At 37.8% G+C, this 27861-nt stretch overlaps 2 protein-coding genes across 3 annotated transcripts; one reads left to right on the top strand and one right to left on the bottom strand.

The window, feature by feature from the left end:
* Positions 1 to 511: 511 nt before the first annotated feature.
* Positions 512 to 7433, bottom strand: LOC116728019 (putative transcription factor ovo-like protein 3). Its single transcript, XM_032575736.1, has 4 exons — positions 6969 to 7433; positions 6646 to 6866; positions 4209 to 4398; positions 512 to 1393 (listed from the first exon to the last, which is right to left on the bottom strand). Exons 1-4 carry the CDS (start codon positions 7066 to 7068, stop codon positions 1071 to 1073), a joined length of 834 nt encoding a protein of 277 aa, XP_032431627.1. The 5' UTR covers positions 7069 to 7433; the 3' UTR covers positions 512 to 1070.
* An 11580-nt stretch (positions 7434 to 19013) lies between these two features.
* On the top strand, positions 19014 to 27234 carry vps11 (VPS11 core subunit of CORVET and HOPS complexes). 2 transcript variants are annotated; one of them, XM_032576748.1, is made up of 16 exons: positions 19014 to 19219; positions 20075 to 20223; positions 20419 to 20554; positions 20637 to 20800; positions 20903 to 21150; positions 21776 to 21977; positions 22069 to 22220; positions 22341 to 22527; positions 22659 to 22802; positions 23089 to 23292; positions 23397 to 23558; positions 23957 to 24090; positions 25462 to 25664; positions 25912 to 26083; positions 26167 to 26389; positions 26555 to 27234. In XM_032576748.1, the coding sequence occupies exons 1-16, from the start codon at positions 19078 to 19080 to the stop codon at positions 26717 to 26719; spliced, it is 2787 nt and encodes a 928-aa protein (XP_032432639.1). In that variant the 5' UTR covers positions 19014 to 19077; the 3' UTR covers positions 26720 to 27234. The 2 variants fall into 2 exon arrangements, with proteins under 2 accessions (XP_032432639.1, XP_032432640.1); XM_032576749.1 differs by having other exon boundaries at positions 19015 to 19219; positions 23089 to 23286.
* The last annotated feature ends 627 nt before the right edge of the window (positions 27235 to 27861 follow it).

Genomic DNA, 27861 nt, shown 5'->3' with positions numbered 1-27861 from the left:
TGGCCTCAGGTTTGCAACCAGCTTGTGACTAAGAAACCAGTAACCTCCTCCCAGATGATGACATGAACTTGTTAGTTCCTCTGTCCATTGTAGTATCTGATATATTGTGAAAATCCGGTAGAAATGATGCACTAATTGAGTCATGTTTACATAGAAACAACGCGCAGCGAGGTTTTGTTTGTGAGACTTGCGGTCTCATGGGTCGGTTGTGGGCGGAGCTTGGTAATGTCCATGACCCAGAGCCGGGAACTGAACTCAGGAAGCTGCTTTGAGAACTGATAGCCTTTCAATATGGCCAGCTCTATCACTGGGATCCCAAATGAGGGTTCTCAGTGATAGAACCCTACTAATATCAAATTACTAATATCACTTCAGGTGATATTTAACATAAATTTCTGAGATCTTTAAGTTATACTTAAAGTTATACATTTCATCAATAATATGAACTGTGTAAAGCTTAAGTTTTAACAATTAGTAGTGAAAACAATAGATTTTAGCACTATAAGTAAAATAACTTGTCCATAAATTTAATAACAGTAAATAATTTGCAGAACATCAGAACAGCAATAAAGGACAATTAGTACAATGTTGTTACAAAATGTATTTACCATATTTGTTACCAATGTAAGTACATAAAACACATGTGTTACTACACACCACTAATCTATACCTTACCTTTGTATATCAATAGTTATCTAGTACTTAATTGACTTTGCTCGTGATTTTTTACTTTATTGTTTAGATTATCAGCAGGGGAAGATAAGGTTCGGTTTATCCTCAAATACCTTAAACTATTTGTTCAAGAAAGAAAAGATTTATAACTGAGTAAAATAATTCGTATTTGTAGGACATCTTTTTTTAAAAATTCTTTACAGAAAATATCTACTCAAAGCATAGCATGATTGTTAACACCAAAGATTGTTCAATATTAGAGGACATAGATTTTCTAAATGCTGCACAATGAAACATTTAATCCAATCCAGTATTTCTTAATGAATGGCAGTGAAATACCTTGTAATAAATTCAGCTTAAACATTGGTTTTCACATGACTCAAGAAATACAATGAACTCTACATATAGTATGTTTGGGCTGAGTACAAGAGATAAGGGTTGAGTTTAGAATTTGCTGATGAAAGTGAGCTGTTCTCATGGGCGTGTCGGCGATAGTAGCGACGGAGCGCAGGACTGGTTGGATGATGTTGCCTCACATGAAGGAAGTACTCATCAGGCCGACTTGAGGTATAGCCACAGTCCTCACATACAAAGATCTTAGAGCGTCTTTGCCGGTAGGCATAGTGCTGGTGAACACCGTGAATCTTTCTCATATGGGACTCCAGAGAGCAACGTTGTGTGAAAGCTTTCTCACACAGCTCACATTTGTAGGGACGGATACCTGCAGAAGGGAGGAGAATAAAGAATAAAAAGTAGTAGTACTATCACCTGTGGTTGTTCTTTAATCTTTTCTCAACCAGTTACATTTTGGCAGTAAGTTAGTGTAACCCAGGTTAACATAGCCCTCAATAAATATAAGACCTTTCATAAAAATAGTTTAAAAATGCATAAATAGTAAATAAATAAATAGGTCTTAAAATAGTAAAAAAATATTTTTAAAAATAATAATTACAGACATAAATGCTGTATTTTATGTTATTATATTTTATTTTATTTAAAACCGTATAAAACAGAGATTTATTTTCCGTTCTGCAGCTAAAAGTGTGAGAAAAATCTCTTATTCTGAAGGATCACATTGATGTGTAGCCCATGTGACTAGCTCCAGCCAACCGGGTTGCTACGTTCTCTGGCGCTTGAAGAAGAAGCAGAGAGAGCGAAGAAGCGAGAAGAGTTGTGCTGTGAAAGAGACAGAGATAAGAGAAAATCGACGATTAAAAAGTCTACCTGCTGTCTGGAAACCTTTTTCCATTTTTGGAGGAGGAGCTTTCCGCATTTTTTTAACTGACTGCGTTCACACACTTGGTGAATTAAAAAGTGTATTTTATTTTCTGTGAAGGATGTTATTTGTAAGATAATTTTACTTAATTGAAACAGAAAGCTAAAGTAGCGCATTTATGTTTTATGTTAAAAACCGTGGAAGTAACGGATGAGCTGGTGTGGGTGAAGCACACACACACACACACCCCCACACACGATGTTCAGCCGCCAAATCGGCGAGCATATTACTTTATTCAGTACAAAGCAAAGTTAAAAGAACTTTTGTTATGCTTTGTTGGTTACTAAACCAGGCCTTTAAGGTTCTGCTGGAAAATTGAACCGGGAAATTCCGAGTCAATTGCTGAGTTGGATTCTCTGAGTGAGAAACAAGATGGCGAGCCGTAACCCAAGGCGCCTTTAACCGCTGTCTAGCAGGAGCTACGCCCTCTGCTGGACATCGTGTATCATCCAAACTGGTATGACCTGCCCATGTTTGCAGCTGAAGAGTGGAGTCAGAGAAACGGGATTAACCCTTCAGGATCATCAGAGAGAAAAGACATTGATTTGAAGCACAAGTTATTTGGTCTTTTGCTGGATTGTTTCTGTTGTGTTTTATTGTTTTTCTTTTCTCGAACCACATTCATTATCCATTGTTAGTGTGTGGAATGTAAAATTGTCTGTTGGGTTATAATAGAAACAAGAATTGGTTAAAACAGGAAATTAAAAAAACCTTAACTTCTTAAAAAGAACACTAAATAACTAAATTAGATTTTAAAATATTAAAAACAAACAAACTTCAAATTAAAAAGATTAATAGTATCAACTTGAACTTAAATAGAACTGTAACCTAGGTTTAAATAAATAGTATCCTTTAATACCTAACATTAGGTTTAATTTCAAACAGGGATTAAATCAAATATTCTGAAAGAAACAGGAAAACTATTTTTGAATTAATTTTGTTTTAAATGTATGTCAACTGTTTGTAATAGTGTTGTTTCCTTTCTTTTCAACCAATAATAAGCCGGCAGTTTCAATTTTTTTTCTAGTCTGTGGTCATTAATACACCTATACATTTCTCTACTCCCGTAGCCGAACCTAAAACTGGTCTTATTGTCTGTTCTATTAACTGTAAATACATCGTGAGTGTTACATTAGGTCATAAAATATTTCTCCTGAATCTGAGGTTTATCAATAAACACTGTGGACTATAGAAGATAGTACAATGATTCCTAGAAACATAACCATCAATGAACAGATTCCATGTCATAGAGGACTACAGGATATAATCCAGAAAAAAAAGGCTGTAATAATTTGAAAAAGTACTTTCTTGACCTTGATATTCAAATGTAGTTTGTGCATAACCTATTCACAAAATTAACTTGTGAATTTCCCCCCCAAAAGGTCAGATAGACATATTGATATAGAATTCCAATAATGTGATTTTATCTTGTCAACCACAGGGGAAAAAAGTTACATCTTAGTTAACTTAGAACAGTGTCCAGATTTAACGAGTTCCAGGCTTGCAACTTTTCCTCCATCCCCTGTCCAGCACACCTGAATTCGCTCAAAACCTCTCCCTCAGCTGGCTGGTTGTGGTCTTTATATGCCTTCTTCATTTCCTAGATGGCAGCTGTATAAAGATTTTGCGTCTAGTGTGGAATCAGCACCAATACGACTGGCCTTCCTTTGCAGTCTGCTAACATTTACCGAATGTAGCAGACTCCGCAGCATCAGCTCCATATTGCAAGCTGCAATATCACAAAGTCATACTGAGGCAGAGGATGTTCTCAATTACAACTCTGTAAAAGTTTCTAAGCAGCTGAGGGTAGAGTTCAGCACTTTCCTGAAGAAGAAGAGTCTTTGTTGGTCCTTCTTCTCCAGAAAAGACATGTTGTGTGACCAAGACAGGTCAGAGGTGATGTGGATGCCCAAGAATTTTATGTTACACACAAACTCCTCCCTTTGATGAGGAGAGGTGAGCAAAGGCTGAAGTTAAAAAACTAAAACTGCATTGAGCAAGGATTAAATTAATCAGCATTTGTTCAAGCTTCATCCCTTTCACTTCATCACAAAAAGGAAAATTGACCAATACAACAAATGTTACAAAATCTGGATGTTTTAATATAACTTTTTTCTTTAATTGGTCTTCTGTTCCATTGTTATTTGAAGCTGTGAACTCCAGACAATGAACCATATGTTCTATTACTTTCCTACATATTTTCTCATTCTGTGTGAAGAGAATATAAATTATTTTTATATAAGCAATTGACATCTCTAACCTGTGTGAGTTCGCATGTGCCTCTTGAGGTCAAAGGTGTCATTGAATCCTTTGCCACAGAATCGACAGGGGTGTCTCTTTACAAGACTGTGGCATTTGAGGTGGCGTGTCAACATGCGCTGCAGGGGAAAGATTTTGTGGCACAGTGAGCACCCAAAATCACCCGAAACAGGCGTACTGCGAGGGCGGGCCTGCAAGAGAAACACTAATTTAAGAAAGTTGATTACAGAATTTTACAGGATTCATTTCCTGTTATGAAGAATTGGAACTATATTCCATTGAGCTTTACTGTACAGTGATTGCAAGGGTCTCTGTTCTCTGAGCGTTTCACTGGCGGAGCAGATTTATTCATTAAAGATGGATTTATAGAAGATAGGTTTATAGTTGATGTATTTAGAAAGAACACCTGTCCAAGGCTGTTTGAGACCTTGAGCAAAATTTAACTTAGGGGCCCTTCTTGCTTCTAAAAACATCAACATCTCTAACAGCTTCTTTGTTAGATTTAGTGAAATCTATGAGAGGGGCAGTAGTTTAATTGGCCAACCTAAAAAGCAATAAGTTATAATTGCAGTTTACTAATTTGTATTTGTGAACAAACAGACCTCAAACTCAAAGATTAAACTCATAGCATCAGATTGTAGCTGTCATAACAAAATAATCTAACTATGAATATTGTTCTTTGAACTTTTACAAAGTAAACTTGCAAGCTCCTTAAAATCTTGCATTTAAATGTTAAACGATTTAAAATCTTTTAGTTTATGTTCATATCAAATTTAGCAGCATTGATATTCTCAATAAACAAATGTTACATTTATATATCCGTGATCTGTGTTAAAATATTAGCATTTATGGGCCCCTGAAGCCCTGGGGGCCTCATGGAGTCACTGACCTAATTTGGATTAAACAGAAGTTCAAATAATTGATATTCATTTTAATTGTATTTTTTTTATTTGTTGTTTTTAAGACTCTATAGTTGTGGGTTTAAATAGCATTTCACTGTTTTCCCATAACATATAATTACCGAGGAATATTTTTACATTTCCTGTCAACATAACATCTTTTAAATACAAAACCCCGGTGGACCGCCTCCATGCCCCGACCACTGGGCTTAGCAAGTTTTCTGGGGGAAACCCTGCAAAGTTTTAGTAACCTGACAAATTTGAATTTAGTCAGATTACAGGTTGTATCTAAACTAATTTTATGATAGGCCTATACATTGTTAAGTAGGAAAAAAAGCCATACAAGTTCACATCCAGATTTGTGAGAGAGCAACTGTGACCACCAGTAATGTTTCAAGTCTTTCCAAAGATTCTCACTTGGATGTACTGTATGTCTGGACTTTGTATAATGTTGTTCATTATACAACATGAACAGAGAATACTTTGATCTCCCCTGTAGTGCTGGCTGCATGGCAAAAGGTGGCAGTTCTACTGAGTTATAAAATTCTGCCACAGTCTTAGGTCTTTTGCTGCCTCTCCCAACCTTCTCTTAGCATTACCTTGTATTTGTCTCTGTTTAGCATGATATTAAACAGCTGTGGAGTTTATTTAACACTTTATTTATCTGCATGGTACATTCTCTGGGAGAGTCATTAAGCTTCTAAGTAAATATGAGCTTGGTATGTAAATGCCAGTGGTTTCCAGATTTACTGACAACTTAATTACTAGTCAAGTCACTGTATCATCAATTTTTTCTGACCATGTCAATTTTGTGCTGTAAATTAAAAGCACTTAGTAGATGCAGCATGTTGGTTTTCAGTGTTTTCTTCTTCCTAGTTGCACTGAATTAAATCTAAAAAGTGTTGTAGTGCTGCTGGCTGCTACATAGTGTTAAAAGTTATACACTGTCATAATGAATTGGACCTCTTTCTTACACACTTTCAAGTTTTGTAAGAATAAAAAACGGAACTCCTAATGCTCAAAGCCAAAACCTTACTCTGCTGGTTTTGCATGTAAATGAGAATTCTCCAGCTTGCTGGCATGAGCCTGTTTTCCTCTGACCATCTTTTATGTAAATAACAGCACAGGCTTTTTAATTTACATGAACCGAGGTTTGATCAGTTAATGTGCTAAAATAAAGTTAGTTTTTTTGTATAAAGCATCACATTGAACTGGTGATTTAGTTGATGTAACTGAGCTTGTAAATGAATCTGAATCTGACACATTTCAGTTGAATCTTGATAACAACTTGATAAATGTTGTAGTTTGTCCTTACCTACAAGAGTGCTAAATTGGGGATTGGTTCCTTTGTCACATTTAAATTTGACTTGGATGTCAAAAAACTTTTTTGATATATTCAAATTTCTTTCTCTCTTAATGTGCATTCATGTTTTTCCAATGACAAAAGGTTTTTATTCAATTTGTTGCTAGTTAGGACAACATTCTTAACACAGTGAAGGTAAAAAGAAAAGTTGGTTTAAACAATAAAACTGACAATACCTTTGCTCTGCTGATGGAACCTAATGTGGCTGGAAAACCGAAAGGCCCCATTTTTGACCAGCTTCTGATTTCTGATCCTTGGTCCCCTGATTCTGTGGAAGATACTGGGACTCTAATTTCCACTGTTGTCCCACTTCCTGCAATCTGTTCTAAGTGATTCCCTGTGCGGGGCTGTTGGATGTCATGATTGAATATTATCTTCTCCATAGTATTTTCTGTCACTGAAAAATAAGATTTAAGAAAACATTTGTTTAGAATTAAACAGCTGAGCCAAGTTAAATCCATACTGCAATAAAATCAGAACAAAAATATATGCATCTTACGTATAGTATTGTCCTCTTTCCATTGATGCTGTTCTGGTTCTTTCCATTGCCATGCACCGCAGGCACTGCGCTTTTTCTTCACAAGAAAAGATCTTGGCATTTCTTTCTTTTGTTTGTTCTTAAAATGTACACTCTGATGTTGAAAATTGAAATAGCTGATGAGATCTGTTACTCACTAACATATATACCCCCCTTCACAACTACAGTTTTATTCCTAGACAATCTGCAAGTGAAACATCCCAGTAAAATCACAGGAAAAATTTGCATTCTCTCCGGACAGAATGGTGGAGAGAGAATGGCAGTGGTGGGTGTGGGAGGCTGTTGCAGGAGACTTTCTGTGTAGACAGTCATACACCTGTGATGACTGTGCATATCCGCCATTTTAACCGGTCCTCCAATGGATTTGCATGTCAGGTACTGAGTATCCGGGGAGCTTCTCATTCAAGTAGCTTTTGACATGCAAATTGAAGTTCTGGACTAAGCCCTGGTCTCAGAGGAAGGGCATGGTCTAAGTAACAGGAGCAAATACAGTGAAGCCACAATCTTAACTGACAGGTAAATCAGATTTTTCTCATGATAATTGTCTAGTGGATATTCCTCCACAATATGTATTATAAGTGGCTAACAGGGAGAGGAGGTGGACCTTTTTTACAATTATCATTTGATCACTTGAGGAGACTCAAGAAAGGGCCTGACAGTAATTTAGATTACTGTCAGATGCTGTGCACATGTTCAACTAAAACAGGTGCACAGATTGATTGTGAACAATCAATTTCTATTAACAAGAATACATATCCAGGAATGAATGACTTCATGGAAATACTCTTCATATTCATATGAGAATTCTAAATGGACTGAGTTTACCACTCAAAGAGCTTTAGGCTAGAGCCACATTCACATAGTCAACTCACAAGCACACACATTCGTACAGTGAGACTCAGGTCGATGGCCAACTTGGGGCTTCAGTGCCTTGCCAGGAGAACATCGACATGTGGAAGGAGAAAGTTTTTTTTTAGATTGTAAGACTTTTCCTTTTCCTAGTTCCTAGCTGTAATTACTTAAGCTGTTTGCTGACTCTAGATTGTTCCTCTATAAGTCCAAAGATAATTAAGGCTGCTCATAATCAAATATCAAAAAAGCAGAGTCCAAATAACCCATAATGTTACTAAGAGTTAGGGAGTATAAAGGTCCGTCTCAGTCCATCCATCCATCGGCAGCACGAGTCTCCCGAATTGTAAACGGGAGTAGTGGCACATATGTGTGACAGCAATAACTTAGGCTGTCTTAAAGAGACACGACACAGTTACAGCTGTTACAACTGGTGATTCAGTGACCAAATTGATATGTCCTGTTCAGAAACTGAAAATCCGGAGTATCACAGATCTGGGTAAGTTTACTCAGGGCTTGTTAACACTGCTTTCTGAAATGGGACTTTACAATGGTGACATTGTAAAGTCACCAACTTTGTTTCTGCAAAGCATCTTTGAGTGTTAAGAAAAGCGCTAGTTAAATAAAATGTACATTTGTTATGTTTTTTCTTGATTGTAGTCAGCTGCAACTCCACATTTTCAAAACGGTTAACAGACCGGCCTATACAGTGACATTCAAAGTGGCACATTTTGTTTCCAAAAGACTGTAAACCCGAAACATTTCAAATATGAAACTAAAGCAAATATCACCTTCAAACAAAACAATTTGTAACCAAGTGTATGAGCTCTTCCAATCATTACATAGTATTTTGTTGTCCAATAAATAATGGACAACAAAATACAGCTTAGCTTGTCATTGCCCTTTTTGTATTGCTTTCATGCCAGTGTCATTTGTTACCTTTCTACATAGGATGTGTCAGATTTTCTTCATTGCAAAAAAATAGATCCAGAATCAGAAATGCTTTGATGCAAATTCTAATTATTCCATGGTATTTCAAACTGTGGCTGAAAGCTGAAATACTGTAAATATTACATAAAGTACAGTAAATGTAAATCAAAATAAAGTCTATTAGAGAATAAGAAGTTAGAAAAATAAAAATAACATCTATTACTGTATAAGAAATACCCATTGTTACCCAGTCTTATATTTTTTGTGAATTAAATGTTGGAAGAATAGAAATATTTCATGATAAATATAAATATGATAACATGTGTACTACTCAAAATGTTTTAATAATAAATTTGGGATTGTCCAGTTACAGGAGTTGCTTTTTATTGTTAGCATTTCCTACAATGTCTCCAAGAGAACGTTGACTCGACTCTGAATCCTTGGTCTTTCAGAGCTCTAACTGTATGCAAAACAAGTATGTGTGTCCTCCAGCATGAAAATGTAGCGATAAACTGTGTTACTTTGTGCTTCAGCAACTTCTTGTAGCTCACTTTCAGCCTGAAATCTTATCTTCTCTGTGGGAGGAAATAGATACAGTTCAATACCACTACATTACTAAGAAAAGAAACATGGAACTAAAACAACATATTTATATAATGAGGAAGAGAAAGTGCTTATGACAAACTGACTGAAAGGGTAATTGGCTTTACTTTTTCTTTTTAAAAGGCCTGTCTGAACATGAATATGACCACACAAAAGGCCATCAAAAGCCATGTTTGTAGATAACCACACCCTTGCATGTTGGTTTCTTTCACTAGACTCTAGATTACAACTGTAAAAGAAAAAAACAAACAAAAAAAACATAATTACAGTTGTACAATAAGTTGCTTTCTGCCAAACATTTGAGACATTTTATATAAATTGTAAAATACAGATTCATATCTATTGAACTTTTCTATTTTTTGTCACAATACAACCATACACTTGTATACATTTCATTGGAATTTAATGTGAAAGACCAACACAAAGTGGTATACAATTGTGAAGTAGAAAGAAAATTATATATGATTCAGAACATGTTTTGACAAATAAAAAACTGAACAGTGTGCTGTACAAAAGTATTTACCCCCTTTTCTCTGAATGCAACTAATTGCCTTCAGAAGTTGCCTGATGACTGCTCACTTGTGTGTAGTTTAATCACAGTACAAACACAGCTGCTCTGTGATGGCTTTAGACCTTGGGTCTCAAACTCCAGTCCTCGAGGGCTGCAGTCCTGCAGTTTTTAGATGTGCCACAGGTACAAAACACTGGAATGAAATGGCTTAATTACCTCCTCCTTGTGTAGATCAGTTGTCCCAGCCTTGCTAATGACCTAATTATTCTATTCAGGTGTGGTGCAGCAGAGGCACATCTAAAAGTTGCAGGACTGCGGCCCTCGAGGACTGGAGTTTGAGACCCCTGCTTTAGAGGTTGGCTAATTGAAAATTGAGGCACAAACAGCATCATGAAGTCAAAGGAACACATCAGACAGGTCTAGAATTAAGTTGTGGACTTTAAAGCAGGCTTAAGCTATAAAAAGATTTCCCAAACTTTGAACATCTCACAAGCACTGTTCAATCCATCATCAGGAAATGGAAAGAGTATGACACTATTGTAAACATCAAGCCAAATCAATCTACCTAAACATACAGGTTGAAAAAGGAGAGCACTGATCAGAGCTGTAGCCTAGGGGCCCATGGACGAATTGCAGAGATCCACAGCTCAGGTGGGGGATTTTCATAATCACTAGTATAAATACCTTAAGACGCGGGGTTAAGAGGAACGGAAGAAGAAAGAAAGAAGTTTGAGAGGTTCTTCCACTGATGTTCGGCTCACGATCATCAATGCAAAACTCACAAAGTCAACAAAAGGTATTTTTACCTTCTTAAATTTTTTCACATAGTAAATCAATACGCTTTTCTAGATTAGGTTGAAAATATAATTAACAGCTGTAAACTAGTGAAATTCGTAATTCATACAGGGGAAGGCTAGTTTTAGCATGTAGCATAGCTAATTATTATCCCGCTGGGCACCATTAGATAAAAATAGAAAAGTAGATAACATGTATAATTGAGAAATGTATTTTATGCTCAAACTGTTTTTTATTTTCATTATACAGATCCACGTATCTATTTGCAACATGAACATAAATATTGCTGTTCCCTTTGCTAGCTACAGAACCATTTAGCACAAACTGCTATGGTTCATACGGAGCCCTCTAGGGGACATGGGGAATTTTTTTTCTTTTGCGTTCCCTCGCAATACTTTTGCGTTACCTCGCAAAACTTTTGCGTTACCTCGCAATACTTTTGCGTTACCTCGCAAAACCTTTTGCGTTCCCTCGCAATACTTTTGCGTTACCTCGCAATACTTTTGCGTTACCTCGCAAAACCTTTTGCGTTCCCTCGCAATACTTTTGCGTTACCTCGCAAAACTGTACTGGTCAGTTATGCAGCATAATTGAATACTGCAAGCCTTTCTTACGGTGGGCGCCGTACTTTATGCTTTAATATAAGGTTATGTGAGGTATTTCCATGAATGTTAGTATCTTTTTGTGAAATATCTGAAGTTTTATATCTTTCTTTAGGATAGAAAGGCGCCACAAACCTACGATATAAACAGAAACTTTCCATAAGTAGGAAAGAAATAAAAAAAACATCCTAATTTGGACTATTTCTGAGTTATTATCGCGGGTAATAAATCATCTGACAGTTTTGATTGTGTCTCTGTTGTGTTCGTAGTCTGAATGGTTTAAAGAGCTGCTTTCAGTGCCGCTCCATCTTAGCCTTAACAGACATAAACATGCAGGAAAAAAATCGATTTTCAATTTGTTTTTTGCACCAAACAGTTAATAATAATAAACAAGTTTTCACTGAGGCTCTGTAAGAGCCATATGAATGAAATAAGTAATTATTGATATGACAGGAACAGGAGGCTTTGACACTTAGGTGTGTCAACGTGGGAGTGACGTCACCAGGTATGAATGGGAAGGATACTGGCTTTGTGTGTATTAGGAAGCGGTGAGCGGGGCGGTCAGTCCTTGCAAAGTTTGGAGCCTGATCATCAAAATGGAAAAATCGATAATTGTGACAGAACAAAGAAGAGGTTTGGAGTTGATTGATACACGGACAGATGAGATTCCCCGAGTTAACCCAGTGCGGCCCTTTACCATCATTAGTTTGTCGTGTTTTTAATAATAAAAACTTGTTAATAATAAAAACTGTTTGGTGCAAAAAACAAATTGAAAATCAATTTATTTTTTCCTGCATGTTTATGTCTGTTAAGGCTAAGATGGAGCGGCACTGAAAGCAGCTCTTTAAACCATTCAGACTACGAACACAACAGAGACACAATCAAAACTGTCAGATGATTTATTACCCGTGATAATAACTCAGAAATAGTCCAAATTAGGATGTTTTTTTATTTCTTTCCTACTTATGGAAAGTTTCTGTTTATATCGTAGGTTTGTGGCGCCTTTCTATCCTAAAGAAAGATATAAAACTTCAGATATTTCACAAAAAGATACTAACATTCATGGAAAAACCTCACATAACCTTATATTAAAGCATAAAGTACGGCGCCCACCGTAAGAAAGGCTTGCAGTGTTCAATTATGCTGCATAACTGACCAGTACAGTATTGCGAGGGGACGCAAAAGTTTTGCGAGGGAACGCAAAAGGTTTTGCGAGGGAACGCAAAAGAAAACAATTCGCCATGTCCCCTAGAGGGCTCCGTAGGTTCAACATAACGGTATGTAAAACTACACTTGAAAAATATAAAATATTTTTTACATACTTACCAGTTTTCTAGTGTTTCTCTTTTATTTTTAAAGGTTAATCTTTTTTAAATATGTTTTGTACACCAATGTTAAATTTCTGGAAAGTCTAATATATTTTATAAACTAACAGCTGCCATTATAGTTGGGTGTAGTACCCAGATGTGATACTCTAATGACGAGTAGCACTACTTCAATATAGTTTTAGTAAGTAACTGCAATAAACTACACTAGTAAGAGTAACAAAGTATTTGGTGAAATGGCTATTATTAACTACTGTTTTACTGATCATAATGTGTAATGTGATTTTTTATTTTGTTTGGTTTTTTGTTATTTTCAGATGCCTTTAAATGTTCTTGAAGCTGTTCTCCAGGAGGTGATATCGGCACAGGGAGACTCAGCTTACCTCACCTTGGCATTGACCTGCAAGTGCTTTGAAGCCGTTGAGTCTGAGCCAGTTTTCAGGAAGAAGACTCACTTTGCTTGGCTGGATGGTAAGGACCTTTGACTTTTTTCACCTAAAACATGTGAAATTAGATTTCAACTACATGAAATCGATTTTTCATTAACAGGTGAGATCAACTGGGGCAAATTTTCAGAGTCATTCAAGGCAGAAAACCGGATTCCTTTTGCGGTTGTAACGTGTTTTTCCTGCCACCGGTAATATAAAGACTGTGGGCTTCACCGGCAATGGAAGACGAGGAGAGTACCCTGGTTACTACTGTGATGGCCGACCTGGACACTGCACTGACTGTCAATACTGTCAAGGAGAATATTAGTGGCTTTCCTCAGTCTTTCACACATTTCAGTTGTCACACATTGTGTGTTTTTTTTGTGACATGCCATTTTAAATCATTTCTGCTAAATAATATTTGCCTTTTGACTTGTGCAGTCATCCTTTTTAATAATGTGTTCTTTCAATATTATTTACATTTTTGAATGTTCCTTTTGTTGTAGCTCAGTTGATTTGCATTATTTAGTTTTCATAGAAATGGTGCCGTTTCCACACAAAGTTACATTGTGGCTGTAATTTGTTGGAGAGAGTAGAACCAATAAAGTAGTTGTAAATATATTGTAACAGCGTTGTTTAACAATAGGATAACCTTGCTTTAAAAATTTTAAATGCAAGCAAAGCTAATAACTTGCAATATTTTATATGTGTAAATACAATGTTTCCTATACTTTTTGAACAATGACTGGAATCAATACAAATTTTTTTTACAAACCTGACATACAGCTAAGTTTTTTTATGTTTTAACAGTCAGAATCAACTTGGGGTTTTTTTTGTAATAAAGCAAGCACATTACAGAAACATATTGTTCAGATACAAACAAGATTAAACGAGCAGAGTGAAGGTGTAGTCGGGGTGGAGGTGATGATAGCTCAGATGAGGAGCAGTTGCACACATCAAGCCGGACTTTATGAAGGGTGGAGGAGATGAGCCCTGCGCCGTTAGGCTGGGATGGAGACACATGATCAGGTGATTGGCTGAGCAGCTGAGATGAAGACAGTTATAGTTAGAATTTACACACTGGTTTAATTTATGCAACCAGTGACTTTATTCAAAAAGGTTTTCATATAGAAAAAAGATCATTCTTTCTGGCAGTTACCAGCGCAGTGTCTACTGCCGGGGTCCGAGCCCCAAAGATTATTTCTTGTCAAATAAACTTTCTAAAACCTACTTTCTCTCTGTGTGAGTCTTTCCAGGTTGAAGCTACATTTAAAGTTTTAATTAATCTCTTTTGTTTTGCAACAATTGGATATTTAAGGGCTTTATTTTATGAATCGATTGCAATTGGTAGAATTGATATGGAATTTCTAAATGGAATAGTGGGACACCAATCAGTTTACTGGTTGAACTGGAGTCCTTATAGCAAAAGTTTCCAATGAGACATTGTGGTAAACAATGATAATAGCTGAGCCAGGTCACCTGCAACCAAAAATATTCTAGTTTTCTGAATGGCACTTGTTAGAAGTTCAAAAGTCCTTTGGTTTGTTTGTAAATTATATTCACAATGTGAATAATAAGAAAAATATTTGGCAAATAAACAACAATTGTGCTCTGTGAATGGACGTACTAAGTTGGCCAAAATTGTTGACTAAATGTTTTACCGACCAAACCTCTTTTCCATTTAGTTCTTATTTAATAAGCCAGAGGCTATTATACTTTAGATTGTAACTTATTTATTTTAAGAGTACCATTCACAACATCAAAATATATTATTTGAACTTCATTTGTTTATATCTGTTTTCTTAATCTGCGACGGACTGGCACTCTGTCCAGGGTCAGCAGCCCTCATGACCCACTATAGGGATAATTCATGATAATTAATGGATGGATAAATGTGCTCTTAATGTAATGTACATTTGTCTCCAAAATATTGATTTGATTCATGTTTTATTACTTTTGTTTGAGATAGATTGGGTGTAAGGATAGATAAATACATCTCCATAATGTTTCCTTATTGTTGCTTATTCTAGATTGTTTGTTACTAATATAATTTTAAATAAAGATTTAATAAAGATTTGGAAATAAAAAAGTGACTTACCACGTGACAGACATACCACGTGACATATCACGTTTTGTAGCCATTTCTTTACTATTTAATTTGTATTTTTAATGTTGAAAGTCTTCTTGGGTGTTTTAAAAGGCGTTGTCAAATAAAATACATTATTATTAGTATAATTATTATAACACGATCGGTACAGGAAATAGTGTCACTAGCGCCCCCTTCATTTCCGGAATGAAATAGTCCCATTTCCATATAAGGTATGAGACTGACAGTGGTCCGTCCCCACCATTTCCATATAAGGTATGAGACTGACAGTTGTCCGTCCCCGCCCCATTCCGTTTGCTGCAGCAAGGTGTATTTGGCCACTAAGGCCAGCGGAGCAACGCTGCAGAAACAGCAACCAAAACCCAACCAAATCCCAGCCACAGATGGTACAAATGGCACTTCCTAGTGATGGGCCATCTGAAGCCAGGCTTCCAGTAAGAAGGGGGCGTGTCAATGAAGCCCCGCTTCGATGCTTATGTCGCCTTGCTGAAAACCACGTAACTGGCAACAAATGATGCCTTGCATCACCTGGGACACGTGACTCCTTCATGTTGCGTGTCGGTTTTCAAAATAAAAGCATGATAAGCCGTGAGTTGTTGTAGGTCATTTGGTCGCGCATCAGAGGAGAATATTTGTCTTCAGTGGCCAAAATACAAGGAACATTGACCAACATATTGGATGTGTATCGATGATGGCATTCATCAAAATGTAATGTTTGTTACAGGTTTTCTCAATTGTCGATTATGGTGTTTTTTAATGACTATATTTTTGTCATTTTATGATGTAAAGCTCTTTGAACTACATTGTTGCTGAAATTAGCCATACAAATAAACTCGATTGATTGTTTGAAATGGAGCCAGCAAGAGGAAAATCTTTGACATCTAGGAATACTTTGAGATGATCGCTCACAATAAAATTCTTCTTAAATAAAAATAATTAACCCCTCAGCCTCCCAATTTCTCACCTTCTGGGAATTTCCACTATTATTTGTAGTCTGATCAGCAAAGATATATCAGTCTTGCACAGCAGAAACAGATTTAATGCTGTTGCAAGACTAAAATTCTGCATGTAGCCAAATATAAGGGATCAGAGCCAATTAAAAATCCAAGAAAAAGCGAATTCCCCAACAAGCACTGCACTAAGACACTAAAACATCAAATGTCTTTATTGTCAATCAGTATATGACATAAAAGAAAACCCAACACAACCACTGACTTTCAACATATACCAGGATTAGATTGGCTACAAATCATTTTAATAATTAAAACATATGACAATTAAATATGATTTCATTGACTCTCCTGTTACTAAACATGAGTTTGATGAAAACTTTGTGACAATATTGCATTGACTAATTTTTGGAAGTGTTATCCAACTGAGTGACAAGGCTGTTACAGTTTCACCGGCAAATGTCACTAGTGAGTGATGAATGAAGCATCGTGTAATGAACTTTTTTCCAAAGCAAAGGGTTGGAAAGCTTCATTGCTTCATGAGGCTTCATTTGCCCATCACTAGCACTTACGATCTCAGATGAGCCGATCAAGCACTCAGGTCACTCAGGCAGCCGATATGTAGCAGGGGAAACAAAGACACACACACACCTTGCAGCGGCCTGCTCAACTATAAAGCCATCTGCCCCGCCCACCAATCAACGGTGCTTCTGGCTGCACCTGGTGCGCAGGGTGGAACTCCATCCCACCACATGAAGTATTGAACTGAGCGAATTAAGTTGTTTTTGTCAGTTTTTTCATGGCTTCTACTTGTTGGAGTCGAGCTAATTTATCTGTGAAGGTAACACACCTGGTTGGGGCTCATAGACTGCAGTATTTACAGAAGCCTGAAACAGCTAGCTTAGAAACCGACCACTTCCTGCCTTTTAACATGTTGATCAAATTATCGACTTTGCCTGAATTCACACCACATGATTTATGTCACTGTGCCATAAACAGCATTTCCCCTTAAACCGGAGCAGCCTTAAAAACGTACAGAAGACGAGATGCTTATCATTTTTTTCCATACATGCTACACTACATCACGGCGTGGCATTGTTTCCATGGTTACTGATGGTTAGACTTGTACCTTCTCCATAATGTGATACTTGATGTTCTAACCATACTTACTTATAAAGTATCTGAACGTTAATCTTACCTTATATAAAGTGTTCGCTGCAAATCCCTGGTTACACCGAGAGCTGCCAGTCATTATGATTGACGACTGCTATCCATCGCTGCATCTATTCCTCTTAAAATAAAATGACGAGCTTGATTTTGACCCTCTTCTGTTTGCTAGCTAGCTACCAATGACAGCAGATAAACATTTTTCCTGTAATGATGTTGTTTTTCCACCATTAGCACATTTAGCAGTGAGTGAATGAGGTTGATTGACAGCACTAAGATCCTTCTCATGGTTCTGATTGGTTGTTTTTGGTCAGAACGTTGCATTACTTTAGCTAGCAATAGTAGTTCAGGGATGAGGTGGAGGAGATTGATTTTTTTCACAGATTATCTGTCTCCTAACAAACTCATGACTTGGTGACAGCTTTAACAAATATGGAGAAAACATATTTTTTATTAAAGTTCTATACTGCAGCTTGAATAAAATGCAACTACTTAACATTTTTTGAGAAGTCTGGATTGTTTTATGTATATTTTGCATATTGCTTATGTGACTGCTGGACTTCTGCGTTGTGTGTGTTATGTGGTGATCGGACAAACCACAATACAAGTAAAATATGTTCTGATTCAAGTTCATCATTATAGTCATAAAAAAATAATAATTCTATTAGTAGACCAGACCTTTTATTAGAGATTCAGTTATTAATTTATAGAATTCGGGCAATGGGTTTATTAGTTATTTTTACATGGATACCATCACCTGTAGGGATAAAAGAAAATTAGTTGGCAGATAAAAATGCAAAACAAGCTACAAAAAATAGTGATATATTGATATATAGTGATAGATAGATATATATATAGTGATATATTTAAATGGATTAAAGACTTTTTAACAAATGGGAAAATACAAGTTAGAATTGGTGAAGTGATCTCAGGAAAATATATAGTAGAAAATTGAACTTCACTAGGGAGTATTATAAGTCTGTTACTGTTCTCAATTATGATAGGTGATGTATTTAAAACAAGTAAATCTGAGGGAAAGAGTATTGTTGAAGAAAAACTGATGGAAAAATGGTAAAAAAAAAAAAAAAAAAAGGTGGGATGAAGAAAAAACAGGAAGATGGTTTCATAAAATTCAGAAGATTGAAGGAGAAAGAAGAAATGGAAGATGAAATAGAAAGGAGGAAAGAGTGATAACAAGGTTAAGATTTGGGCATACAGAACTTAATTATACACTTTTGAAAATTCAAAAGCATACTACTGGCAAATGTGATTACTGTGAAAAATAGAACATGTTATATTAGAATGTCATAAATATGAAAGAGAGAGAAGATATATGAGGAGAGAGTTTGAATATATTAAGGAAAAGGTTAATTTATTAGATATTATGAGGAAGAATTCGGGGAGTAAACATACAAATAGTTATTCTATTTTTAAGAAAACTTCATAAAGTTTCATAGAATTTGATGTTAGTAGGTGTGTTTGTGAATGTGTGTTTGATATAGATGATTGAATACAAAGTTATGTATAAGTAACTTTGTATTCTTTGTATTGTGTGCGTAGATAGATAGATAGATAGATAGATAGATAGATAGATAGATAGATAGATAGATAGATAGATAGATAGATAGATAGATCACGAACCATACTCCATACCAGTAAGTGGCGGTAATGCTACTTACAGTTTGTTGCCAACCGCCAGTAAAACCAAGAACAAGAAGAAGAAGAAGAAGAAGAAAAGTCATGTCACGTGACTGCCATCACATGATGAAGTTCTGCGGTCACTAGCTGGCTAACCTTACGATAATGGCAGCATTTCTACAGTGGAGAAAATTTGTCTTCTTTGATAAGGACACGGTGAAGGATCCTGCAGATAGCGGAAAAACCTTTATTCTTCCTAAAGGAATCTCGGCGAGTGACTCCGGCCGGGGACATGTTGTTCTGGGAGATATCCTTGCTTAGCCACACGATGTTACTCCAGTGTTAAGTTTGTTGGTTAAAGGCAGACCTTAGAAATACATTAACATCAGTCACAGAAATCGGTTGTAGTTAATTTAACAGGAAGTCGGGGCTATAATTCTCTGTCTGAATGGTGCAGGCTAACAACGGAGCAGTCCGGCCGGCTAATAGGAGCCAGTCTGCTGATGTGTATTGTTGCTACAGGGAGAATGAGTGAATTGGTTTGTGAGGCAGTCTTTCTTTCCACACGATGCTCCCCAGCGAGCTGTACAATTCTTCTTTCGGGTAAAAAATATACTTGGCGTGGTGATGAGTGAACAAAACTTACTTTACTTGGATTAAATCCCAGAACTGAATGTCAATTTCAATGAAGGTTTATAATACTTGGCATTGGACAACAATTCTTTAGTTTTTTGAGGTCACAAAAATAGGAAAATACTGCTGGAGACTGGCTACCTTGAATGGAGGGTCTGCACTTTCTCCAGACTTGAATCTTATACAATTGCTCTGGGATCAGCAGAGTCACAGTGTTAGGGCTCATAACTCTGAACCCCACAGTTTCAATGACCTGAGGGCAGAGGGATGCTACACACCAGCAGACTTTAAGTCGACTTGTGAACAGCATGAGGCATTATTATCTAGTTCAACTGAAAGCTAAATATGCCTAACGTTTTGTGAGTAGTGTAGGAATATGCCAGGAGGATGTAGGTCACCTCTTACTAAAGGGTTTAGAAAGAGTTCTGAAAGACTGGAATGTTAGCCACTATTAAAGATGTCTAAATAAATTAGATCAGTTCTCTCCTAACATATCTTGGCATAAAAATTCTTAACTCTATAATATCACATATGGAAGGACAGATCTGGCTGATGACACGTTCCCTGCAGTTGACGTCGTTCCAGGCGTACAAGCTGCGGGTGACTCACTTGTTCCAGCTGAAACAGCACAGTATCCTGGTATCAGTGGGACAGGATGAACATGGGATTAATCCTCTGGTAGGTGTGACCTTTTACAATCATAACAATAACTTGGATGGTTTCTCAGTTACAATATAGTTGACAAACTATATTGTAACTGTTCTACACTTCTTTGCCAGTATACAAAAATGAGCTAGTATATAGTGGACCCACAGATGTGTAGTGTAGGTACAGAATGAGAGCCCACCAGACTAATAATGTCTTATTTTTCAGGTGAAGGTCTGGAACCTTGACAAGAGAGACAGTGGGAATCCACTCTGCACCAGAATCTTTCCTGCAGTTCCCGGCAATAAACCAGCTGAAGTGTCTTGTCTCAGTGTACACGAGAACCTGAACTTCATGGCTATAGGTGAGACAGCTCTCCCTCTGCCTTTAACTTGTGGAAGTCACATGTTCCACTCTCTCTGCTGAGTAACAGCGTTTCTTGGCAGGCTTCACAGATGGCAGCGTGGTTTTAACCAAAGGGGACATCACCAGAGACCGTCACAGTAAAACTCTGACTCTGCATGAGGGGAGCTGCCCCGTCACAGGCCTGGCCTTCCGCCAAATGGCAAAAGTTACACATTTGTTTGTTGCCACTCTGGAAAAAGTATTTGTAAGTCGGCATTCCCCTAAAGCATTGCAGACACCATGTATCTGCCAGTTGATCCAACAAGTTCTGAACAAATCGGTTGTGTTCCTGTTTTCTGTTGCTTAGTGCTACACTCTGTCTAACAAGGAGTATCCGAAAGTAGAGCTGGATACCCATGGCTGCGCCCTGTGCTGCTCGTCCCTGGCAGATCCATCCCAGGATTCCCAGTTTATTGTGGCTGGGGATGAATGTGTTTACCTGTACCAGCCTGATGAACGAGGGCCCTGCTTTGCTTTCGATGGCCACAAGCTGTTGACCCATTGGCACCGGGGATACTTGTTCCTGCTGATCAAAGATGTGAAGTCTCCCAACAAGTAAGAACCAAAATCTGACTGATTTGTCCAATGTAATGGTACCCTTGATGCATTCAAAGATTTTTATGATAGAATTGATTCATTTTTAGGTTTCTAAAAGCTCCGAGGGGGTAGTAGGGCGCTCTGGAGTCTAGCTCCAGCAGTCATTTTGAGAGAGGCGGGGCAGGGTCTACCCTGCACAGGTTGCATTCATTTATCAATTTATCAGCAAAGACATTTGCCAGAAACATATGACAAGCAACCAGACACACACACTCATATCAGAGGGTTAGAGTTAGATTAGGGTGTGAAGTTTGGATGCAAAAACTCAGTAAGAAAATGCCCAAGTTGGGATTTGAACCCAGGAGATTCTATAAAACAACTGTGCTGTCAAGTTTTTACCAGCTACAAGATTGTTAGGCTGATGTTTCAACTAGTAACACACTCCAAAAGAGACGGTTCAATGTGCTTTGCCAGGAGTTATTTTATTGATTTATTTTTACTCAAATGTAAGACTGCATAAATGTCTACAATATTTGGTGTAAGATATTTAAAAGTGTTAGGAGACATGGTTTAACGTCAGACTTCCATGATTAATAAGCAGTGCACACGAAGGAAGCTGCTGACTGTCTGTTTTTATCCCCAGATCAGGGTTTGGCAGCGGCGAGAACTCACTGTCAGAAAAGCAAGTTTTAACAATCTATGACCTGGACAACAAATTCATCGCCTACAGCGCCTCATTCGATGATGTCATTGATGTGTTGGCAGAATGGGGATCCTTCTACATTCTGACCCGAAACGGGAAAATGTTTGTTCTGCAAGAGAAGGACACACAGACAAAACTGGAGGTCATTAATTGCTGATCATTAACTTCCTTTGAGAAGTTCAATAAGCTCCTCAAACTTTTTTAACACTAATCATGTCTCGTTGTCTGTCAAGATGCTGTTCAAGAAGAACTTGTTTGTCATGGCCATAAACTTGGCTAAAAGCCAGCATCTGGACAGTGACGGTCTGTCAGAGATCTTTCGACAGTATGGCGATCATCTGTACCTGAAGGGAGATCATGATGGTGCCATCCAGCAGTATATTCGGTAGTTTATCATTGATCTATTTCCAGAGCAAAATCATGTATTGCTTTTTGTTGGTGTTTGATGTTTCTTTCAGTCAAGACCTAACTGTCTATCTTCTTGGTTTATCATGTTTCCAATCAGCACCACTGGGAAGCTGGAGCCTTCGTATGTCATTAGGAAATTCCTGGATGCCCAAAGGATCCACAACCTGACGGCATACCTGCAGGCCCTTCACCGCCAGTCTCTGGCCAATGCGGACCACACTACACTGCTCCTCAACTGCTATACTAAACTCAAAGACAGCTCCAAGCTGGAAGAGTTCATCAAGGTGAGAATTTAATGTCAATAGTGAAAAACAAAGGAAAGAGAGCTCTGACTTGTGTTATTGTTGCTTTATTGTGACTTTTGTGGTAAACAGATTAGTCTTTGAGTAATGTTTGTGTGTCTGCATTTTCACAGAGCAGCGAGAATGAGGTCCACTTTGATGTTGAGATTGCCATCAAGGTTCTTCGCCAAGCTGGATACCACAGTCATGCTGTGTTCCTGGCTGAACGCCACCAGCATCATGAGTGGTACCTGAAGATCCAGCTGGAGGACCTGAAGGTGACGTGTGTGTTTCAGGTTGACCTAATCTCCTGGGGAACATACAGTATGTATGATTATGAATTGATTCAAAAGAATCTGCAAAAGTAGCTTCCTAATGTGGGAAAGTTTTTTTCCTCTGATTTTTGATCAGTTGCTGTTTCTTTAGGAGCATGTTAAACGTGTATGTCACGGTTGCTTTTATAGCAGCTCAATCTATGCCTATGGTTTTCCACTGATAAAATATAGTCAATTTCTTGCTCGCTCATAACACTAACTCAATCATCTCTTTCTGTTCCCATTGCAGAACTATCAGGAAGGCTTGCGGTACATTGGCCGTCTGCCTTTTGAACAAACTGAAAGCAACATGAAGCGCTATGGCAAGACGCTCATGCACCATGTTCCTGAAGGCACCACATTGCTCCTGAAGCGCTTATGCACCAACTATCATCCGAGTGAAAACTCAATGGAAAAAGTCAGCCTGGACAGTAGTCTGCTTAACAAGGTCCGGGTGTGTTATTTTATTTTTTTTGTTTCCACTGTGAACCAGTCTGGCTAGTCGGCAACATTTATCAGTAATACTCTCATGTGTGACTTTTGTCATTTTAATTCAAGGCAAATTCTGAAGAATTCATCCCAATTTTTGCCAATAACCCTCGTGAGCTGAAAGCCTTCCTGGAGCATATGATTGAGGTGGACCCTCGTTCATCCCAGGGTGTGTACGACACACTGCTGGAGCTCCGACTGCAAGACTGGGCACACGAACAAGATCCTGAGGTTAGTGCCAAACCAACACATGTTCAGGTTTATTTTTTAAAAATAGGACAATATGTATTAATGGACATTTACATGTAAATACCTGAGATTATAGCCAAGTTGCTAATTACCATCTCTAGTCCCATTGGCAGGTTGATGTTAAAGCACAATAATATATACAGGGATAAAAAAAAAAAAACCCTGCAGAAACACTTTGGAATAAGAAAAGTATAAAACCACCTTAAAATCTATATATCTTTACTCAATGTTGACATTTTTGACTTTCCTAGAGCCCGTTTTTAAGATGTTCTTAAATGAAAACACATGAGCTGTTCCTTAACATCAATATTTGTATTTTTAAACATTTTGTTAGCTTTGCTATTGCTGATTAGGTTTTCTAATCCACGCATATTTGACAGAAAAAAAAGGTTTGCCAGGGAGAAGCCCTTTCGCTGCTCAGAAGTGACAACACTGTGTTTGATAAGGCCTTGGTCCTTTGCCAGATGCACAACTTTAAAGAAGGTGTCCTCTACCTGTATGAGAAAGGCAAACTGTAAGTAGTTTACTGCAAGTCTTTCTAGAGAGCAGGGCTCATCAATCAGCCATGTGTGCTCAAACCAAAACAGACAGGCAGAATTTTTATTTAAATATTACAAATAACTCAACTTTTTGTTTTAGGAATGCATGTGTACAGTATATCTGGTATACAATAAAAATGATAATAATTTGGCCTGCAGTAGAGATCTGCAGTCTACCCGCCAACCACGGTAATGCTTGTTGATGTAATCAGACAGCATCAAAACAGAGAAAGTGCGAAGCAGCATGACTGAAAGTGCGAGGGAAAGAGCCTGTTTAAAAGGAAAATGCAAAAACGGAAATAATCTGGACCTGGTTCGGGTTTTACCTCTCGCGTTCTTAGTGTGACGCTCAAGAGGAGCACGGCAGATGTAATGGCCAGACAGTAGGGAAGGGGTAAAAGTGCTCATTTGGATGAACGTGTGATTTTTAGAATTTTTTATTGTAAAAGTTTGAAGGCCAGATGAAGTATTTTTCACATTTTTGTAAATAAGCCTCCCACACGTCAACCAACCATGACGATATTAAGGTTATGAGGTAAGGCCTATGTAGTGCACAGCTTGGCGAAAATCTGATCAGCAGTTTTTGGGTAACAAATTTTGCAATTTTACAGTGCCACCTACATTGCAGTTATGCAAAAAAAAAAAAAAAAAAATCCAAAATCTGGTTTTATTGGCTCAGAGTTGATTGTTTTGGCTAATGCAATTTTCATGGCTCTCTGGGAAATAACAACAACTTTTGCACAGTGGCTAGCACGATAATATGTTGGAGAATCTTTCTAAGAAACTCTGCCCACATCATTTTTTGCTAATGTGACTTGTAGTTGTGGAGTTATAAGCTGAAGCCATATTTTCTAACATAGCACCACCTAGAGGTGAATGTGGCTGCATATTTGTATCAGAGTAGATGTCCATTGGAACACAATGGACTTCTGCAGCATTACCACTTGACTGTGGGGTGTGAAAGCAGTAATGCCTGTGTGAAGCCAACATTCTCTAATACTCCACAAATTAGCTATAGCCTTCCTTTGCTGGGTGGCAGGTGTGGCTATGTGGCACCATTTCCTAAATATTTTGTACTTGCCCTGCCTTATCAAATTTTCAAAGGTCTTTCACACCCTGAATATGGCTGCTGATTAGTGTAATGAGTGAAAGTGACCCTTCACTTGTTACTTGGTCTTCATTGTACAGTGGCTGAGGAAGAGAAATGTAATCTTGTCATTTATAAAATCCATTACTGTCTAGTAACCTACGGAATGAACAGTGGTCTGAGTGAGCAGGTGTTCATTACAAAGAACATCTTGATTGTGTTTTCATTTCATAACTTAATGATGTATGTGTATGTGCAGTTACCAGCAAATCATGCATTACCACATGCAGAATGAGGAGTATGGTAAAGTTGTAGATGCCTGCAAACGATATGGAGACCAGGAGGGCTGCCTTTGGGAGCAAGCTCTCGGATACTTTGCCAGAAAAGAGGAGGACTGTAAGGCCTATATCAGTGAGGTCCTACATCACATTGACCAGAAGAACCTCATGCCTCCATTACTTGGTGAGCTGCTTAAAGTATTGTTTCATAACACAATGTGCTCTGAAATTGTAATGCGTAACTTGTTGTTGGTTTGGTTTAATGATATGTTGTGTTTAAGATAGGCTAAAAGATTTTGGACTTTGTTTGTGCTTCAGAACCTTACTGTCTCTGTCTGATTTTGTTGCCATGGTAAATTTATGCGGGACGTGGCTTTATTTTCTCTGAGGGTCGATGCTCAGCAGCGAATAACTAGTTATTGTCTAATCAGTCGTGCAGACACTGGCACACAACTCAACGGCCACTCTGTCGGTTATCAAAGACTACCTCATCAATAAGCTGCAGCGAGAGAGCCAGCAGATAGAAGATGACGAGCGTAAAATTTGCCAGTACCGTGAGGAAACGTCTCATCTCCGCTCTGAAATCCAGGAGCTGAAGGCAAGGTGAGTCAAGTAAAAGTAAAAAACTCATCCCTGCAGCTCTCGTGGGTCCTTTAACAAAAAAATCCTGACACGTTTCCACACAGTGCCAAGATATTCCAGAAGACTAAGTGCAACATGTGTAACAGCCCCTTGGAGCTTCCATCTGTACACTTCCTGTGTAGCCACTCCTTTCACCAACACTGCTTTGAAAGTTATGCAGAGAGCGATGCAGAGTGTCCAACATGCACTCCAGAAAACCGCAAAGTCATGGATCTGCTGCGCGCTCAAGACCAGAAACGGGATCTCCATGACCATTTCAATCGACAGGTAACAAGAAGGAAAACATATTCTAATCACTTATTTCTCTGATGACATGTTTGACCTTTTCTTTTTGCCTTTAACTTTTTTATAAAGGTACCTTCCTCAGACTTTGAATATTTAATATTCTACATTGTCTTCTGCACATGTTCTAAAAACTTTTTTTTTTTAAAGCTCCGAAGCTCCAATGATGGTTTCTCGGTGGTGGCTGATTATTTTGGTCGAGGAGTGTTTAACAAACTGACGCTGGTCACTGACCCTCCAGGGAGCAAAACTGTTGGAAGTCTAGAAGTCAACCTGCAGCGAGACCTGCTGATCCACACCAAGAGAAACTGCTAGACATCTCAGTCTTTAATTGTGTTCTCAATGCTCAGACCAACCACTCAGCCTTACGGCCGCATTGGATGGTCACTCATTTATCAGCAAAGACGCATGCCTGCTTATGAAAACTGCTCTATGAATGCATTATCCTTCAATAAATACATTTCCTGAATCACATTTGGAAAATGCTTCATATGTACTTTGTGCTTGCTTGTAATTCTTTCAAAAGTGATTTAACACTTTCATCAATATGACGCTCTTCATAAACTGTACAGTTAATATTGTGAAAGTCATTAGGTTTTGTGTGTGTGGTTTTTTTTGTCTTTGTCATTTCATACAAATTTGTCTAGTAAAATTATCCATGATACTCTTAATCACTAATACGGAATTAGTTGTAAAGGTCATTGACGTGTCTGTTGTAGTTTTATTTATGTCAATGCTTTATCGCATAGGTTGATCAGAGATTTGTATTTCAACTGGACACGGTTTCTGTTACTTCACAAATAAACCTAACTTGTTTATTTATTTCTTTACATAGCCAATATGGTTTTTCCTTGTTTTTTTTCTTTTTTTGGTTTTGGAAGGATTGGAGAGACTTTTTATGAAAACATTGTGTTGCTTTTAAGAATGATGGCAATAGGGCGACACACAGTGTAGAGGAGGCATCACATGTACTGTACATGTTCCATGTGTTTAGTTTGCACTGCAGATGGTTTTCTTTCTTGAACTGAGTAATGGGGCAGTTGCTGTGGTTGCTAGATATTTTCTCCTTCCCCCTCTGCCCATATCATTCTGAAACACTGTAAATGCACTACAAACTGCTAGACCTAAAAATTGACTATTGAACCATAGTTGGTCTACAGCACAGGTGTCAAACTCCAGTCCTCGAGGGCCCCAGTCCTGCAGTTTTTAGATGTGCCACAGGTACAAAACACTGGAATGAAATGGCTTAATTACCTCCTCCTTGTGTAGATCAGTTTTCCAGAGCCTTAATGACCTAATTATTCTGTTCAGGTGTGGTGCAGCAGAGGCACATCTAAAAGTTGCAGGACTGTGGCCCTCGAGGACTGGAGTTTGAGACCCCTGCTCCAAACTGACAGAAATTAGGGTGATGGCATATGGACATACTTTTCAACGTTACATGTTTTTGTAATATTTTT

Source organism: Xiphophorus hellerii, chromosome 11 (assembly GCF_003331165.1).
Source record: "Xiphophorus hellerii strain 12219 chromosome 11, Xiphophorus_hellerii-4.1, whole genome shotgun sequence".
Taxonomy (NCBI): domain Eukaryota; kingdom Metazoa; phylum Chordata; class Actinopteri; order Cyprinodontiformes; family Poeciliidae; genus Xiphophorus; species Xiphophorus hellerii.
This window is presented reverse-complemented; position numbering and strand designations above follow the sequence as displayed.